Source organism: Alosa alosa, chromosome 9 (genome assembly GCF_017589495.1).
Source record: "Alosa alosa isolate M-15738 ecotype Scorff River chromosome 9, AALO_Geno_1.1, whole genome shotgun sequence".
NCBI classification, from domain to species: domain Eukaryota; kingdom Metazoa; phylum Chordata; class Actinopteri; order Clupeiformes; family Clupeidae; genus Alosa; species Alosa alosa.
In genome coordinates this window covers 8182399-8200979 of record NC_063197.1, presented here as the reverse complement: position 1 = coordinate 8200979, position 18581 = coordinate 8182399, and the positions used below count along the sequence as shown (strand labels likewise).

Here is an 18581-nt window from a genome sequence, read left to right as displayed (position 1 = left end):
TGGCCATAATTAAGCGTAAACAATTTAGTATGACTTTGTACCTTTTTTTGGTCTCCTCTCGAAACCTGTCACAACAAATTAATGTTACACTCGCGACGGGAGGGGCAAAAATAGAAATTCTTTGCCGTGTATCAAAACATTGCTTAGTAATAAACTGGGGAAACAGAGCAGGATAATTTGTGGGAGCTGAGTTTGCGATGGAGACAGATGTTTTTGAATTGTTTCTCGCTCTTTTTTTTTTCTTTTTCCTTTTTTTTGTGTTGTTGTGGCAGTTGTTCCTGAAAAACAAGATGAATAGAATCCTTGGGAGGCGGTTGCATTTTGCTCCGTGCTCGCCACTATTTCTGGCTTGTAATTTGATCTTGTTTACAACACGGAAAAACACTTCTTACAGGCCTGAAGTATGTGTTGTGGGCTCCCCGATTTGTTTGCACATACAATGGAGTGATGTGTCTTTGTTTTCTAATACTGTGAAACGGTCTGTGCTCTCGCTCGCTCAATATGGAGACGTGTCTTCCTTCTCGCCCAAGTGTGAAAAGTTTGGCCTCTCACAACATACGGAAATAATGAAAAAAGTTTTTTTTTTTTTTTGGGGGTTCTGTCTTTTACACGCGTGATCTTTGATTTCCGGCGACGTAAGATCAAATCGGAGAGGCACGCGCCTGCTCTCGTCGCCTTTCAAGCGGCCTCCGTATCGCAGCACGAAAAGACAAAGACAGCGAGACAGACTGCGCGCGAAAATCCGAGGCGTTCTGCCACTCAAAACATCCTCCATCGCCAAACAACGGGCGTCGCTCTGCCACTGCAATACATTAGAAATCAATTATTTATGGAACGGAGTCGAGAGCTCTTTAATCTTTTCCTTTTATCCAATTAAAGTGCCTAACCATTCTAAGCCTCCTCCAGCTCGCTTTCAGAACGAGTGCTGTTTTCTTTCTTCTTCTTCTTTTTTTCTGATTCCTTTTTTCTTTTCTCATGGTGAACATGGATGTGAAAGAGAGAGAGAGAGAAAGAGAGCGAGAGCGTAGACACTTCTGAGGATTGGCGAATGAATAAAGGGGGAACTAAAGTGTGTAAAGTGTAAATGAACTCCTCCACTTCTACCCATTTTGCTGTCTTTTCTTCTTCCTCTTCTCTTTTTTCAAAGGACTCATTTGAAGTCGCCATTTTTAAGAAATGCATTCAGCTCCCAGTGCGTCGGACCCTCTCCAGAGCCCTTTCCCACCTCTCTCTCTCTCTCTCTCTCTCTCATTCTCTCTCTCTCTCTCTCTCTCTCTCTCTCTCTCTCTCTCTCTCTCTCTCTCTCTCTCTCTCTCTCTCTCTCTCTCTTTCTCTCTCTCTCTCTTCGCCCCTGTCTTTCCGGACACTAACACTGGCATCTTCGGCAGCATTGTGCTCAATCCTGTTTCACTCAGACCTGGATCCGTAAGGTCAGCTGATGGGTGACGGTGACCCGAGTGAAATCTATGTCATTTGGAAAAGTTTGTAAGTTTCTAAAATGTTTGATGCCTTGATTCTCCAAACCTGGAGAGAGAGTGGCCCACGTTGAGGTGGGAGCTTTGAAGAATTGCTTGCTTGAAGAATTGGTGTTTACAAGGCCCTTTGTTCACAGGTGCGGTTAATAATTCATCAAAAATGTATTATTTCAAACTCAGACAATACACTCTCTCCCCATACTAAACAATAACACTGTATCCCGAGATGGACCACTTCTCTGTGAAATGGTGAAGTAGCCAGTAGTTTAGTAGTGCAGCATGCTCACTACTCAAAAGCAGATCGATGAACATTTTCAAGCTCGGGCTTTGGAAGAAAAAAAAAGTGTTTAACGTGCATCAAAGAGTAGCCAAACAGTGAATCCTGAAAGAGCGTTTCTCAAGGACGCCGTAAACTTACGACATCCTTAGCATCCTATGAATGGGAATGACTGTACTTTATGTAAGAAGTCTGCAGGGGCATTTAGATTTAAGGATGTGTGTGTGTATGTGAATTTGAGCGTGCATGTATGTGTGTGTGCGCGTGTCTGTGGTGTGTTTTAGTTGCTTGCGTAACACGCTCGGGGAGCAGGGTGATGCATGCCCCCCCCCGCCCTTCCCCCTGCTGAGCGGGATCCACTTCTGGCAGAAATGTCAGCCAGCGCCTGTGGGAATGTCACGACCCACAGTGTAACTTTATGCCGCAGGAGAGAAACACTGGACAGGGGCACCCAACCAAATTCACTCACACACACACACACACACACACATACAGTACTGTATGCACACACATACACACACACACACACACACACACACACACACACACACACACACACACACACATAGGCACACACATATACACTTGGCCATTCACTCACCACACACACACAGGCACACATGCTTAATAGCACCTGCACTAATAGACACATACGCACCATCATGGCTCATATAGCAGGCCACATGGTGGAGCTGAGCATGTGCAGCTGAGGGCATACTTTGGCTGTCAGTTACAGGGTGCCATCCCACAACTGTGTGAAGGGTGAAACATGCTAGACATGCTGACCAGGCCTGTGTTGCCTGTTCCTCTGTCCGCACGTGGCCAGGAGGGCACTGTGTGAAAATGAATACTGTACTGAGCAATGCCCCATGGGCTCTCACAGAACAGCCCTTACAGTACAGTGTATTCTCACTATTGAACTACAGAGAGGTGTGCCCTTTCATTTGGCCTCACAGTTGCACAGTGGAACATTACACTTTCACAGGAACACACACACACACACACACACACACAAGCACGTACTAATAAGCTGCTCTCCTGAGGGGCTGCGGTGATCACAGTACTGCCGGGAGGAAGGAGGATTTCCGAGAGCTTTTTCCTCCGCGGCTCTCCAGGGCTCCTGGGAGAGGAGCTGTTTGGCTGGCTCTTCCTCTCCGCTTAGGATGTCCACTAATAGGCTCTCACCCCTGGCTCCTTAACACCGCCCTACATCCACCCCCCCCCCCCACCCCCCCTCTGAAGTGATTACCTCTGCCTGTGATACCATTGACACCCACACATCTTTCCCCTGGAGATAGGATGTGATGTGCCGGCACCGACGCAGCAGCAGCAACAGAGTGTCGTGCCGCAGCGCGCTGGGCCGCTAACGTGTCGTCTCGTAACGCACGGCGGGGCTGGGCGGGCGGGCGGATGCGTGCCGCTGTTTAATCTGAGGCTCAGCGTGCAGCTGTGTGCCTGCCGGTGAGACGCTCCTCAGCCGGTGACAACACGCCGCGTAATGAACGAGCGCATGGAGTGCTGGAAATAGATGAAACAAGATCACTCCTTTTTGTGTGTGTTTTGTGTGTGTGTGTGTGTGCATATGTGTTACTTTGTGTGGGCAATGTCTTTGTATGTTTGTGTGTGTGTGTGTGTGTGTGTGTGTGTGTGCATGCAGGTGCGTGCACAGGGCACCCAATTGTGTGTGTGTGTGTGTGTGATTGTGCGTGCGCGCGTGTGTGTGAGTGTCTGCGTGCATGTGTGTATGTGTGTGTGTGTGCGTGCGTGTGCAGTGCACAGAGTGTCACCCAAGATTAGGGCATCTGCCAAGTAAAGACATTAAAATTGACAAGCGTTTTAATGCAGCTGTTAAACACAGTGCTAGAAAGGCAATGAGATCTAAGAGTGAGACATCTAAGGGTTATGTTGTTTAAAAATTTTAACAGCTGATATATATATATATTTTTAATTCTGTTAATATTGATCTCACTGTTGTTTTCCCCTGTATGCCGCAGTATGCTCTGTCTCCCCTACGTGATATGTCCAGTCCCACTTCACCTTTTGCACACAGTGTCACAGTGGTATCTGTTCCCCACCAGTGTGGCGGAGACCTCAGATGACTCGGACTCTGTGACGGTTCTGGACACGCTGTACACGTTGACAGTCCCATTTAGCTACAGAATGCCCTCTTTGTCTTCATAACTCAGATTAGTGATGCATTGTGAGGGCTGATGGGTAATTCTGCTAAAGCTGCACTACAGGTGCATCTCAATGAGCTGTAAGCCTTAATCATCAAGATTCAACAATTCACTTTATGTGTGATAAATCTAGAATACATGAAAGTTTCAGTTTTTTTTTTTAGATGCTCACTGAACTCATGATTGATCTGTTGACAAAAGAAACAGAAAAAAAATGGTGGGAAATTGGTGGGACTGGGGGGCCCAGTTGTGAGAGGGGTCCAGGGTGTTCTAGTCTGACCCGCTACGGACAAGTCTGACCCATTACACTCTCGTCTGCCACGTAGGACACGAGCTGTGTGAATCCTGTAGATGCAACAGCAAGCCAGAGAGATATTCTTCTCCTGTCTTCTTTGATAGCAGGATCAGATGCATGTGCAATTTTTGACTGTTTTTGTTGATGGCTCAGACAGATAGCAGACAAGGAGCAGGAGAGCGTCTGATATTTTCTCTGTGGTTAGCTGTTCCGTGCCTCTTTAGTCTGGGAGCCGCTTGAACTGCAGACGCCGGAGTTGACAAGAAGTCAATCATCACTAAAACTCTCTTAAACACGTCCGAAAAGGAAAGGAAAGGAAAAGAGCACAAAAGAAAGAGGAGCTACAGAACCAAACTTAAATGAATTCACAATATCGCATATCTCTCTCTCTCTCTCTCTCTCTCTCTCTCTCTCTCTCTCTCTCTCTCTTTTAGCAAGATTCTATCTGGCCTTAGATGTGTAAAAAAGAAAAACACTCGTAAGATATCTTTCTAAACCCTATTATGGTTAGATACTGCTAATTAAATTGCTGCTGTCATTAACTGGATTGAAGATATCTTTGCATTGAGTTGGAGACATCTTAAACTCAATTAAAGCTATCTTCAACTCAATTAAAGATATCCAAATGCCGTGTCCAAAAGTATGCAATCAGGCTCTTTTTTGGTGCAATAGAATCGGCTCAGTTGCCCCCTAACACAAAGACAGACCTCGTCTTCCCAAGTTCCTCTTTTATCGCAAATAGACTTTTTACTTCAAGCAATGTCAACCATGTAACACTTTTTGAGATGTATATGGTTTGCAGAGCCCTCTCTATCTCTCGCTTACTTTATTTTAGGGTCTGCATTGTCGTGATTTAATCCTGGCCTTATCCGTCTGGTATATACTGTAGAAGGATTAGGCTTACGAAGAGACAAGTTAACTCAGTGCGAGTGTTCTTTTTCAAAGTAAGCCAGAGGTAGGGGGGTAATATGGCATAGAGTTGCTCCGTTAACCTCCTTTATATCATTTCTGTGTCTGTATACCGTATAGAGCTCTTCCTACAGAGCTGTGTGCTGGCTGTGCCCCCTGGTTAAGCAGTTTGACCTCAGAGGTGGCTCTTCAGTAGCCAGATGATTGAATGCAAGGTCAGAGTGGAGCTGATGTTTATTTCAACACAGACTGATCAGTGGCCGCTTATGGCCAGAGGAGAAAAATCTCTTTGGCGCCGCATTAAGGGATTGACCTTATTAGATGCCTCTGATTTCTGCTATTGTAGGGCAGGCAATCACTTTACCCCGTTTTAAAAGCAGGGGGAAATGGGGGGAAAGAGAAAAAGGGGTGAATTCCCCCGAGATCGGAACAACCTAACTTTAGAAGGTGTCATATTCTCTTAATTTGATTTGCCTCCCAATTTTACATATTAAAGGTTTAATTTGACTGCTGGCAGTGGCTGGAAGATGAGTCTAATCTCATCCTTGATGATTATCTGATGAGAGACGGCAGGGGCACTCAAAGAGGTGGGAGTGTTAAGATAGGCTGAGGCTGGTCAAACACACCTGAAGTGGTGCTGGAACACTCACTCCCTTCATTCTCCACCACCTCATTCACACTGAATGGATATTCACCATAGAATAGAATAGAATAGAATAGAATAGAATAGAATAGAATAGAATAAATCTTTATATTAATGTCCATCATGGTGGAATTTTTTCTTTGGCTCACCAGATATACAAGACAGATGTACAGACAGCATCTCAGACACAACACATTGACAATATCATTAAAACAACTAGAGTGAAATGAATAAATAGAAAATAAATAAATAAGTTTACCATAGTAATAATAATATTTTGTTAATGGTATTTGTAATTTATATATATTAGGCTATTTAGGCTGAGTAAAAATTAAATAAGATAATAAGATGATAGACATGCCTGGTCAGAGTGCTACAGCCTCTCCATGCCTTTTCTGTATTGTGCTTGCAGCAGTATTCTTCAGCTATGAGTTTGTTTGTTTGTTTGTTTGTTTGTTTGTTTTAATCTGCATAAAACACTGTCCTGCAGCTTACACACAATGCGGCTAATACACAGGAAATTACTGTAAAGGAGAAGTGGTAATGCAACATTAAGATGTGCCCACACTTGTGCCCCCTTTGTCCACAGGTCGCTGTGCCAGCTGCGGTGAGAATGTGGTGGGCGAGGGCACCGGCTGCACTGCCATGGACCAGGTGTTCCACGTGGACTGCTTCGTCTGCATGACCTGCACCGCCAAGCTGCGTGGCAAGCCCTTCTACGCCGTGGACAAGAAGGCCTACTGCGAGCCCTGCTACATAGTAAGCAAACAGCCCTGCATTTCTCTAATGTGCATTCACAAAACATGGACACACTCATACACTTCTTCTCAATTAGTGCAGTGTACTAAGTATGAGCATATGGTCAATCTACAAAGCACAGTAATACAGACTCACACACTGCAGACATTTATGCTACATTCAGACTGCATTCTGTCTTTATTCACTGACTCATACTTGCTATATTAACCCTCGGGAATGTAGGCAATAATTTCTGCTCTGTTGCATCTCATTTTATAATGAATTAGTTTGACCATGACCGATTGATATTATATTTTGGTAATATCATTATATATATTGATGTATTCAAAAGAAATGACAAGCATACAAAGGTGACCACACACCGCACAGCATTGAAGAAGAAGCACACTGTCATCCACTGAAGCACAGCACAAAAACACTGAGGCACATCACCCCATATGTTCTGCAATGAGCCTGACTCCATTGACCTTCATTCTCATAGACATTAAACAGGCACCAAATCAAGCAAATGAACCCACTCCTCAGCCTGGGAGGTGAAAAACAGCAAGCTTGTCACGTAGCCACAGTGTAATTGCTCAACACTTTGACTCCTCTGTGGATGTACTGTACAGTACATGGGCAACATCTGTTAGCCTGAATACTGAGCCACTGCCTCTTACATCTTTAACGTTTGCGTCTGCTCAAGTGGCACAGCCTGTTATCTACAGTCCTGTGTGATTTTATTTCTTCCTTTTCATTCGGTCTCCCTCGGGAAACGGCCATGTGACCTTTTTGTCAATAGTACTCAGCTCTACATATAGATTGCATACAGCTACAGGTCCATACTCTTCAGCTTATACCTTTTCTATTGTTGCAATTGAATTCACTGTTCCCAGAACCCAAAGGACTGGAAGGACTTATTTTCAACAGACTTCTTTTCAACAGACTTATTTTCAGCAGACTTGTTTTCAACAAGCTTCTGCTTGATTCCCAATGCAAAGCAACTGTAGCTCTGCAGCACTGTGGCACGGGAGCGTGAGAGATTATTCTTTCAAGATTTTACACAGGCATCAATCCTCTTGTATGATGTTCGTTATCGCTGCCCGTGATCCGTCACTGGGAAGTGCTGCAGTGCTTTCACACTTGTTTGCGTGGCCGTTAAATCCAGCGGTGGAAAGATCAGACAGACAGTGGCCGGGCATGCAAAAGGATTGAGTGCAAAGCATCACCCTCATCAAGAGGTACATCTGATAAGCCCACAGACACAGATGAATCACAAGCAAGTATTAAAATCACATTAGAATGCCGGATCGGATTACTTTCCTTTGTAGATTGTAAAAGCAAATAAGCTCCCCCTCCATCTCTCCCCTCCTCTCCTCTCCCTTCCTTTCTCTCCCTCTCTCTCTCTCTTCCTTCTTTCATTGTCAGAATTATCCTTTGAAAATTCCCTTATTTTTTTCAATCAAAGAATCCGCCCAGAAAAAGGGAAACAGTTGACAGTTCCTGTAAGAATGTGGAACCTTCTTTTACGGGAGTCAACAAGGTTGGGAACTTCAGAAGCGTGCAATACCCTTTTTTATTTCTGTCATTCTTCTGACATGTCAGCTTGACCTTCTGGCAATAAAGGTAAGGTCAAGCTAAAAGCCAGAGGTCAGCATGGCCTGAAGTAGCAATTTCCACTCCTCTCTTCGCTCTCACACCTGGCTAAGAGGAGCTCTTTTTGGCAACAAGTCTTTCACCTTTAAAACCAAGTATGCTTCAAACATGGGTTTGTACATCAAATTAGTTGTATCTGAAAACATTCTCAATGGATTTGTTCCATGTGCACCTGAGACAGGCACTTTATTTGTCTGCTTTTTTGTTTCAATGCATTTTAAGTCTGGCACACAGGCTGACCACTGTACATCAACAGCAAGGTGTGAGAGGGACAGGTGACATGACCTCACACCAGGGTGACGCGAGGGGCATGTTCCCTCGTCCAGTCAGCCTCCCGACAGAGTGGCACGAGGACAACAACGTCCTTCTTGCTCAGAGGACAGAGGTATGGCCAGAGCCCCCGTGGCCTGTTGGAGCACATGTGGAGAAGCTCGTAGTCACCGCCATCCACCTGCTTCAGAGCGCAGACACCCCACTGTGCTCTCCTCTCATACAGCAGAAAATAGTGTGTGTGTGACTGTGTGTGTGTGTGTGTGTGTGTGTGTGTGTGTGTGTGAGTGCGTGTGTGTGTGTGCGCGCCTGTGTATATGTGTGTGTGTGTGTGTGTGTGTGTGTGAGAGTGAGTGCGTGCGTGTGTGTGCGCGCCTGTGTATATGTGTGTGTGTGTGTGTGTGTGCCTGTATATATGTGTGTGTGTGTGTGTGTGCACGCGCACAGAGCACTCGATTCTGTGTACATATCCCCCCTTGCGACTCAAACGAAATTCCTCTGACTGCACAGTGTTGCATCACGTTCTGTTTTATTATTGGCCTGGGAGCTCCGCAGGACTTCTCATACTCATATTAGCACTATGGAAATCAGCTTCTCCTTTTACTTGACCATAGTCAAGCCACTTCTGCAAAACAGTCTCTGCATTAGTATGTCTGGGTTTGCATAAAATGACTTCTAATAATAACTGCATGAATGAGAATTTGAGAATTTCTGAGAACCAATTATGCATATTTTATGCCTCAGTAATTAGTTCATTTTGTGGATGTTTTCCTCAGTGTCGATTGCCCTTCATGTTTAACTATCTGTGATGCTTCTTTTAGATTAGATTCAACTTGATTTTCATTGTGCAGAGTACAAGTACAAAGGCAACAAAATGCAGTTTGCGTCTAACCAGAGTGCAAAAAACCAGAAAAGTGCAATGTGATATACAAAATATAGACAGGTGGTGCATAGACAGGACAAGAAATATAGTGCAGTGTAGACAGTAGTATACAGTTGGTTTACAGAAGGTGGTTTACAGTAATATAAATTAAATATAAATATGTGCAGTGTATTAGCAGTTACCTTATACGAGCAGAATAAATATGGTTATGTACTGTAGTATGATCAATGTATGAACAACATGTACAGATAAGTGCAATGTACTAGCAGTAACATTATAAGAGTACCGGTAGTAAGAATAATATAAGTGCAGTGTGGTAACAGTACCATTGTAGTGCAGAAACAGTAACATTATACATTATACTATATTCTTTTGCCGCTCTCCAGGTTTTACTATAGTCATGCTACATGGTTTCTCTTAGTTCTCTGTGACTCCCGTCTTTCCCTGGGTAAACTGGCATTCTCTTTAGTCCTTGTTGGCAAGCTGCTCTTTCAAGAACCTCCTGCCCTCCAGGGATGGCCCATCAATCTCAGAAATACTTTCCATAGCCTAGCGCATCACCTGTCACTGCCGCATTGTGCACTGAAGTGCTTGAAGAGGGAGTTTGGTCGACTCTTGGTTGCAGGGAGGGACATTTAGGCCCTCTAGTGAAAGGCAGTTCACAAATGGTTGCTGATATGATCTTGTCACAAATGGTTGCTGATATGATCTTGTTGCGCAGTCTGTTACTTTTTCACACATATTTTATCTAGGGTAGACACAGTAGATGTATGTAGCACCAGTATAATTACATTGATTGATTGATTAAAATAACTAATTTTTGGTGAATAAAAAACTGATTTGGTTATTCATAACAAGAATAAAGCGTGCTTCCTGTTTTATGTTGCCTATTAAACATATCCAGGTCATATCTGTGAAATCCAAGCTCCTCTGTCCTATCCAGCCTCTTTGGTTTGGGGAATGCCAGTGCCCAGGTAGGCATAAAAAAAGCCATATGATATTGCATCAGCCTCTGTGGCCATCTCCTAAATCAACTTCCTCCCACTGCACTCAGTGTGATTGTGGCTGTCTTTTCTGGAAGTTTTCCAAGTTGGATCTTCATGCAGCGCCGGCTAAGACGGCCAGGATAATTTAAGAACTTTATTTATGCATTTCATCAGCATAACTGTTCTTCTGGCACAAGATCAAAAGGATGGGGGAGAAATCTGAATTTCTTAATGAAAGTAATTCTCCTTCTTTTATTCCCATCCTCAGGGTCACCCGCCTCTGTACGATTAGAGGAGGAACGTGAGACTTCAGTCTCTGCTGAGACGTGCCGCTCCCTAGTGATGGAGGCCGGGGTGAGAGGGGTGGAGGGATGGGCAGACTTGAAATGAGGTTCTGAGTCGGTCTAGGAATCTCTTCAGAGCTTCAAAAACACGAAATGACACCATGTTTTCTGATTTATTTATCTGTGCCCCAGCTCTCTGATAGCATCTCTCTACAAAAGCATCTCTCTGGATCATGCTTGCACCAAATTACTGATTCCGTCTCACTCCATAAAAAACCATTAAAGGGACACCAGGCAACGTTTTTGTGTTAATTACTCATCTTCTTAAGTCGGTATATAGTTAAATGACTCATTATGGGGCGAATGAAGGCTCTCTCGCCCGCCCCTACTGCCTGTAAGAAGAATATCCCACTTGCAAGTTCAGTGTATCGTACCCGCCGACCGAAGCAGGATCAGTTTACAGCACAGAGGCAGGCTAACGAAACGCTAGAGATTTTTGCAAACGTGTGTATAATGACAGAGCCGGCGAAGAAGCAGCGAAAACCCCTTAACAGAAGATGCAAAGAAAAGGAAAAGAGCTTCAGACCGAGCGAGGGGGAGAATAAGCATCAGGCTTGCCTGGTGTCCCTTTAATTTGCCATTTTATGCCTGCTCCCTATTGTTTCCTATGGAGTTGTCCGAGCTGATGTCCGAGTCCTGTTGAGGCTGGACTGTCATTGGCTCATCAGCGTTCTAAGGGTGGCGCTTAGCGACAGGTCAATTCCACTATTGTTGTGGTATTACATATTTACTATTTAGTGGCAATACATGTTCATTATATTTAGGCATTATTAAAACTATTTTAGACATGTGGTATGAAAGATATGACGGTTAAGTCACGTTTATAGGTCAGCCTTCTCTAATCTCAGCTGCGTGTTTATAGGTCTCTGTTAGTGCAGCAGGCTGTCATTGCAGGGCTTGTGAAATGCAGATCTTGGCTCCAGCGCGCTCCACATATGAGCTCCCAGGACAGGGTGTCCTTCCTGCTGGCAGTCCCTGCTTCTCCAGCTCCCAGGCGTTAGTCTGCTCATCCATCCCCAGAGAGCATAACCGTCCCTCCCTCCCTGCCCGCTTGCCTCGCATGCGCGCAGAACCGCTGCGAGGCTTCTGTCAGTGAGAGTGCCGGAGATGTAAGTGGCTCTGTCATGGACACAGTGTGTGTGTTTTAAGCAATTGCTCTGAAAGTGCACCACCCTTTGTTTTGACTGCACTTCACTAGGCATTTTCAGCTGGCACTCAGTGCTCGGCAACCACACTGACAGCGCTCAGCCCTTCTCAACCAGAAGCTTTATGCTCCACAGACGTTAAATCTGTTTGCTGAATATATATCATGCAAACAGAAAACCCAGCTTACTTGACTGAATGTTGATTGTGCCTTTGCAATCCAGTAATATTTATGTTTCCTATCAGGAAAGTTTGGTCATTTAACTAGGCAGAGGTAGTTTGCATCCACTGTGGAACGGTCGGCTGCTCGTGTCATAAAGCGTTTCCTGATGGCCTTACTGTGTGTGGTTGTTAACAGCCACCCTTTGATATAATTTGTTCCTTTCAGTAATGGACAGGAACTATCCTCTGCCCGGGTGTTATCACCTTCATCTGCTTCCCCCGCTTTTTGTGTGGCGCCTATCGATGTGCATCTTTCTCCGAGCCCCAGTCGCCTGATTGACCCACAAACAGCACTGGACATGGTTATAATGGCCCATTGTGCTCTGGGCTTCCCTTGGCTCCTCTCCACCCCACACTTATCGGCATCTCTTTGACGATGCTGCAATGGAGATAAACTCCTCAACCGCTCAATTAATCCCCATTTTGCATGAAGTGCCCTCTAATCGTGTTACTGTGACATCAGCAGGGCCTGCTATTGTTTTATCAGCCCTGCCTCGCAGCCTGGGGGTGCCTCATGGATCCATCCGTAGACCCCTCCTCATTGTTGATGGAGGCTGGCTTGCGTACGGACATCTGGCTACACGCCCTCATATGCTAATCCTGTCGACAGTCGGATGTTTTCAAACAGCAATGGAGGCTTCTCTGTCCATTAGTTCTCCAAGAAGAATAGGTCAAAGGTTGGCCCGGTTGGGGGATTTATGATAACCCTTGACAGTTAAAGAGTTTAGAGTCAATCCTTTGAAGTAAAAAACAACGAGAGTGGGCATCTGTTATGTGGAATCATTACGGCGTTGATTTGTGGAGAGGCCTTATATAATCCTTAGTTAAAATAGTCTGCACAGTGGAGAAGTTTCGAGGGCAGGCAGAAGGCTTGCAGTGGCTAGGGGAAGCTTGGCACCTCTGGGGTTTTGTGAGGAAGTGTGATTAGCTTTTGACACTCTGATGAGGCTTTGCCACGTGCCACAGTGGCGTGAAACGTTGAGGAAAAGGAAGCTCCACCTCTGAGAATTGAAGGAAGTGTCGCACCATTAGTTGGCAGACAGCTAGGGGAATGATGGTAGGTGCAAAACGGATGCATGTCTGATCTATTGCAGATTGGGGCCGGATCGGGGCCAGATTAGGGGCAGGTCCTTTTCAGAGACAGTGACTGTTGAGAGGGGAGACTGGTAGCCCACCATCCCCACACAACATCACTGTAATGTGTGAGAAAGTGATTAAGGCCAGACATGCTGAAATGTTCAGTGACTTGAGTAGCACTAAGACGTAAACAACAGCCGGAGCACTTAAGAACTTCAAAAACTCAAGGGGCAGCACGTCTGTTGTTGGGATAGCGTTTCCGTTTTGTTTTGTTTTCTTCCTTTGTCAGAGTTAGTGCACATGTGTTTATGTAAGATCAAACAGAGCTTGCATACTTACTGAAGTGTAAGAGAAAGTAGTGGAGCATCATTGTCACTTAGAAAGTGTCACAACATCATTCAGTCATTGTGCTTGTGTCCATGCAAATTCTCAAACACCTTAGGGCCATCTCATCAAGTGTGCCGACAGAATTAGAGCACAACACACTCTTAACGTGTTGGGCGAAGGAGTCACAGTTGTCCATGCGCGCAGCCGGGCGGCCAGTGCATTTGAATGCATTCTACCTCGCAGTTCTGTCCCAAGGATGATGCAAATCGCAACGCATAGGAGGGTTGCGGGGCGAGGAGACATGCGTCAGAGCACACGCCACGGCTCTCGGCTACATCCGCCAGTGAAAGATCAGCTTTGACATGTGTTTACCCCTCTGCATAAATATTTAGGAACACAAAATTCGTTTTGGGTCGAGAGTAATGTAGGAGCCTTTTCCTTCTGCTCCATGGTCAAGGGCCCCGCGGCGGGAGCTTATGTCACAAACTGTTATCCGTATTTATCAACTTGCAAAACGGCCTCCCCAGCCCCCCTCCCCTCTGTGCCCTGCGTCCTGCCTACCCTGGCTGATACAATGCTCTCAGGCGGCGACTGAGGCTTTTTTCCTCAGCCACCGACGCACACGGGGCAGGATGGGAGAGCGGAGTAACACATGAAGACATGTGATGGGCTGTCACAACACATAAAGAGCCCCTCCCAACCCCCCGGAGTTGTGCCATTTCCCAGAGAACCGTGTTTTCAAAAAATGCATTAAGTGGGCTGCTGCTCCACCAAAGATCCTCCACTGTGCAGCAGACAAAAAGATCAGCGTTAGGCCAAAGTCCACTGAATTCTATGTGCTGCTAAAGGCCTTATTCCTTATTTTTACCTGACCTTAGCTTGTTATTTTTTTTTTTTTTTTTTTTCTAAATTGTATCGTATTAATAAGCTTTTAATCTGTCAACACCTTTTTTTCCCCTTCAGATCTCTTTGTGTCCATGCATACGTGCCACCACAGCAGGGCTTTGAGCGCGGCCCTGCCTGGTCTGCCTGTTGCGATAGCTCATCTCGTTTGAAGCAGCCTCCCCCCCAGCGTGCCTCAATGTCGCTGAGGTTAATTACATTTAAAAAAAAAAAAAAAAAAAAAAAGGAGGTGGCATGTTGTTGGTTCCTTCTCTTTTCACTCGCTCGCTCATACCCGCCCGCCCGCCGCTGCACCTCTGCCCTGCCAGGAAGCTGCCACAGGCCCAGTTGGGACGCCTAATTGCCTACTGGAGATCATCATTTATCTTAATTGGGGCCCATTTAATGCCACCACCTGCTAACGCAGACATATCTCTTTCACTGGTCTAATTATTCAGATCAAGTCAAACCTGCTGGACCGGGTGTGAGGGTTTTTGAGATAAGAGAGTGAGGCACAGAGCGGCGCCAGTGGTGGTGGTGGTGGTGGTGGTGGTGGTGGTGGTGGTGCCGGTATGACAAAGCCCTCTATCCACCTTTGTTCTGTGGCAGTCATTAAATCATAGGTGATTAGTTTCTCCCTCTGTGCATCTCACCTCTAACAGCAGACATAGATAGGAGGTCACAGAGGCCAAGAATGACAACTCAGAACTGTGTCAAAGCAGCGTTTTACTGCAGGGCTTCCGAGATATGACTGATTCATCCTTATGTCATCACTTATCAGAGTCCCTTCACAAAGAAACATGTAGGTCACCAAGGTGATGAAGATTAGGCATTATTGCACTAATTGCTTGCTTTAATCTAATGCCGTTGATAAAAAAAATATATATATTTTTAGTGTGTTATTTAAGAATGATCTCTTTCTTTTAGAACCCTAGGTTTATTGGACATGACCCTGTCAATCAAGGTGTTCTGTCCTGTTGATTGGTCGGGAGATATGAAAGCTTTTATGCCCTCCCACTGTGTGCCCCCAGTTTAAAAGTATTGCAGAGAAAATTCTCATTTTGTGCAGACTAGTCCTCGACGTCGCCTGCGACTTCACAGCGAGCTATTTGTCATGTTGTTAATTTTCAGATGCAGCACTTACAGGCAGTGTGGCCAGAATTGCTGATATAAATTTCCATGACAGGGCAATATCCTCAACCTCGTGCTGCAGAGACATCACTGAAGAGTGGCAAACCTGGAAAGCCGTGTCAGACCAGGCTTTAAAAATACCTTGAGTAATCACCCTGAATGATGCGGTGTCAAAAAAAACCCACACACAAAAAAAGAATGAAGTCAGTTTGTAATTATGAGATGAGACATAACTAAACGAAAATAATTCAAAAATAATTCAAACTTGATTATCTTCTCCTGAAAGCACCCCCACCCCCCCCGCTCAGTGCCGCAGCAATCCTCGGAAAGTTCTAATCAAAAGCGCTGCAAGACACCATGGCAATTCAGATGGCACTAAAACAATTGTATAGCAAAATGTGCAACACATGTGGTGTCTCCCCATTCTGTTTGTTTGTTTGTTTATTTATTTATTTATTTATTTATTTATTTTTATTTTTGCGACAGTCAGCACTGGCCCGAGTGTGTGTGTTGACGAATGAATGTTACATCCTCGGCAGTCTGCGGGCTGGGTTCCAGGTTGGGGAAGGCACATTTCCTGGGGTGGCACACCCCAGAGATGCCCAAGGCTCCGGGCGCAGGGCCAACTGCAGCAGGAGCTGCCGGTGATGAATGTCCTCCACAGAGCCGTGCCCACATTCTCACAGGCATTTTCGCTGGCTCCTCTTGAGGGGTTTCATTGGGGTTTGGGGATGGGGGGGATTGGAGTGTATGTGTGTTTGCGGAAGGGGGGGGGGGGCAGTCTTTCCTCTCCTGGGGGCCCAGCGCTGTCAATGTGATGGAATTTAGTTACAAACAAGCAAGCTAATTCTTAATGGACCCAGTGCATACACGCCCCGTCTGTCTCTTCCCAAGCCTTTAAATGACACACAGTAGCACCACTAGCCCCCACACATGCCCCTTCACTCAGCTGGCCCGCACCGTTTCATTACAGACTGTCCGGTGAGCCATCCTTGCAGCCAGGGCTCCCAGCCTTCCTCCTAGTGGGGACTCTGCAGGTAGTGCTGGGCTACATCTGCTGGTGTTAGTGACCACCTGGACAGTAGTCCGCAGCTTGTACACATCTGGTCACAGAAGCTGAGTGCATTGGCCGTATGAGGGAAGTGACTGATTGGCGTTGACAGGTGTGGACGATGCCTGGTGTTGATTTGTTAGATTTTCTTGAGTGGTTGATTTGTGTGTGCAGTGCTGTGCAGTGCAGTGCTGTGCTGTGCTGTGAGAGGCCAGGTTGAGCATGGTGAAAGGTAGAAGCCGGTGCTTACTGTAGGTATTCTGCTGACTGCACCCTGAAATATTTATATCCGTGTGAAAAGGCTTCGCGGAGATCTAATTGAGTTCTGTATACGCAGACACGATTAACTCGCGTCGATTCCTCAAAGGAGAGACCCAATTAGACAGCACTTGTCTGAACTGGGTTGCAGTTCTCCACTGTGGATCTTCAGCCAGACTAGGAGGAAAATGTGTGTGTGTATGTGTGTGTGCGTTGTGCATTTGCGTGCATGCTGTTTACAGTCTACAGTCTTATTTGGTGCATCTGCCAGTTGAAGAGGAATTTGCCAATTTCGTCATGCAGAGTGCTAGACTGATTTGTCATGAGAGAGGAACTTGAATGTGTGTCCATTTTGGCACCTGATCTATCAGCAGCATTTCTCCCTTCCTTGTGTTTTCTCTCTCTCGTTTAACCATACATTTTCTCTCTTCCTGGATTCAGGGGCAAGCCAAAAAGGGGGTAAAGAAATAAAAAATCAAATAAATAGGAGTGTGACCTGAAGCTGACCCTGAGCGAGTGTCACTCTAAGTCATGCTGTGCGCGTGAGCCACTGCGGCGGTCATTGTCAGTTCGCCTCTGTAACTGGAGAGCCAGTCAGACCTGCATGTCCAGAGGGTTCACATTCTGCTGCGGAGCTGAATTTAACACAGGCAGGCGGGCTGGAGAGCAGGCGGGTGGGTTAGCTGATACAGCCGGACTGGCCGACCGAGGGAGCCTGGAGAATCACTGAAATCTCGCCCTTCTCCTCTCCTTTCTTTTCCTTTCCTTTCAACTCTTTTCTCCTCCTCTCCTCCTTTCCCTTCCTCTCCCCTCTTCTCCTCTTTCCTCCTTTCCTCTCCTCCTCCTCTCCTCTCCTTTCCTCTCCTCCTCCTCTCCTCTCCTCCTCCTCTCCTCCTCCTCCTCTCCTCTCCTCTCCTCCTCCTTCCTCTCCTCTCCTCCTCCTTTCCTCTCCTCTCCTCTCCTCTCTTCTCCTCTCCTCCTCCTCTCCTCTCCTCTCCTCTCCTCTCCTTTCCTCTCCTCTCCTCCTCCTTTCCTCTCCTCTCCTCTCCTCTCCTCTCTCCTCTCCTCTCCTCTCCTCTCCTCTCCTTTCTCTCCTTTTCCCTCCTCTCCTCTCCTCTCCTCTCCTCCTCCTCTCCTCCTCCTCTCCTTTCCTCTCCTCTCCTCCTCCTTTCCTCTCCTCTCCTCTCCTCTCCTCTCCTCCTCCTTTCCTCTCCTCTCCTCTCCTCTCCTCTCTCCTCTCTCTCCTCTCCTCTCCTCTCCTCCTCCTTTCCTCCTCCTCTCTCTCCTCTCCTCCTCCTCCTCCTCTCCTCTCCTCTCCTCTCCTCTCCCTTCCTCTCTTCTCATCTTTCCTCTCTTCTCCTTTTCTCCTCTCTTCTCCTCTCCTCTCTTCCTCCTCCTCTCCATTCCACTCCTCTTTGCAGGGACTCTTTCGCAACGTCAGACATGTTACCGGGCGACTGACCTCGACCACGTGCTGGGGCTGGGCAGAACGTTGGCCAAGTGGGCCGCACCCGTGAGATAATTAGGGTTCTCGGAACAAGACGGGCGCATCAAAAATAAAACAAAGGCCTATCAGCGAGACGAAACACAGACGGCGTTGGCATGGTGCCATCCCCTGCACACGACCGCTCGACACTTGCTGCTCTTTATTCCTAAAGCGGGCTTAGCTGAGGGGGGCAGTAGCTTTGAAACCGGAGTGAACAGGTTCCCATGTGCCCCCACATGACTCCATGTGCCCCCCACCCCCACCCCACCTCGTCCCCATTTGCCCCACACCATACCCATTTGCCCCACACCATACCCATTTGCCCCCCACACCATACCCATTGCCCCACAC

The 18581-nt window shown here is 46.4% G+C and overlaps 1 protein-coding gene across 7 annotated transcripts in view; it reads left to right on the top strand.

The window, feature by feature from the left end:
* LOC125300311 (LIM domain containing preferred translocation partner in lipoma) overlaps positions 1–18581 on the top strand; it is a 198350-nt gene that overhangs the window by 164702 nt on the left and 15067 nt on the right. For 6 of the 7 annotated variants that reach the window (XM_048252088.1, XM_048252090.1, XM_048252089.1 and 3 more), the window contains one exon: positions 6366–6535. In XM_048252088.1, coding sequence (XP_048108045.1) covers positions 6366–6535 — 170 coding nt within the window. Of the gene's footprint in view, positions 1–1147; positions 1613–6365; positions 6536–18581 lie in introns of all 7 variants that reach the window. The other variant, XM_048252093.1, reaches the window with a different exon arrangement.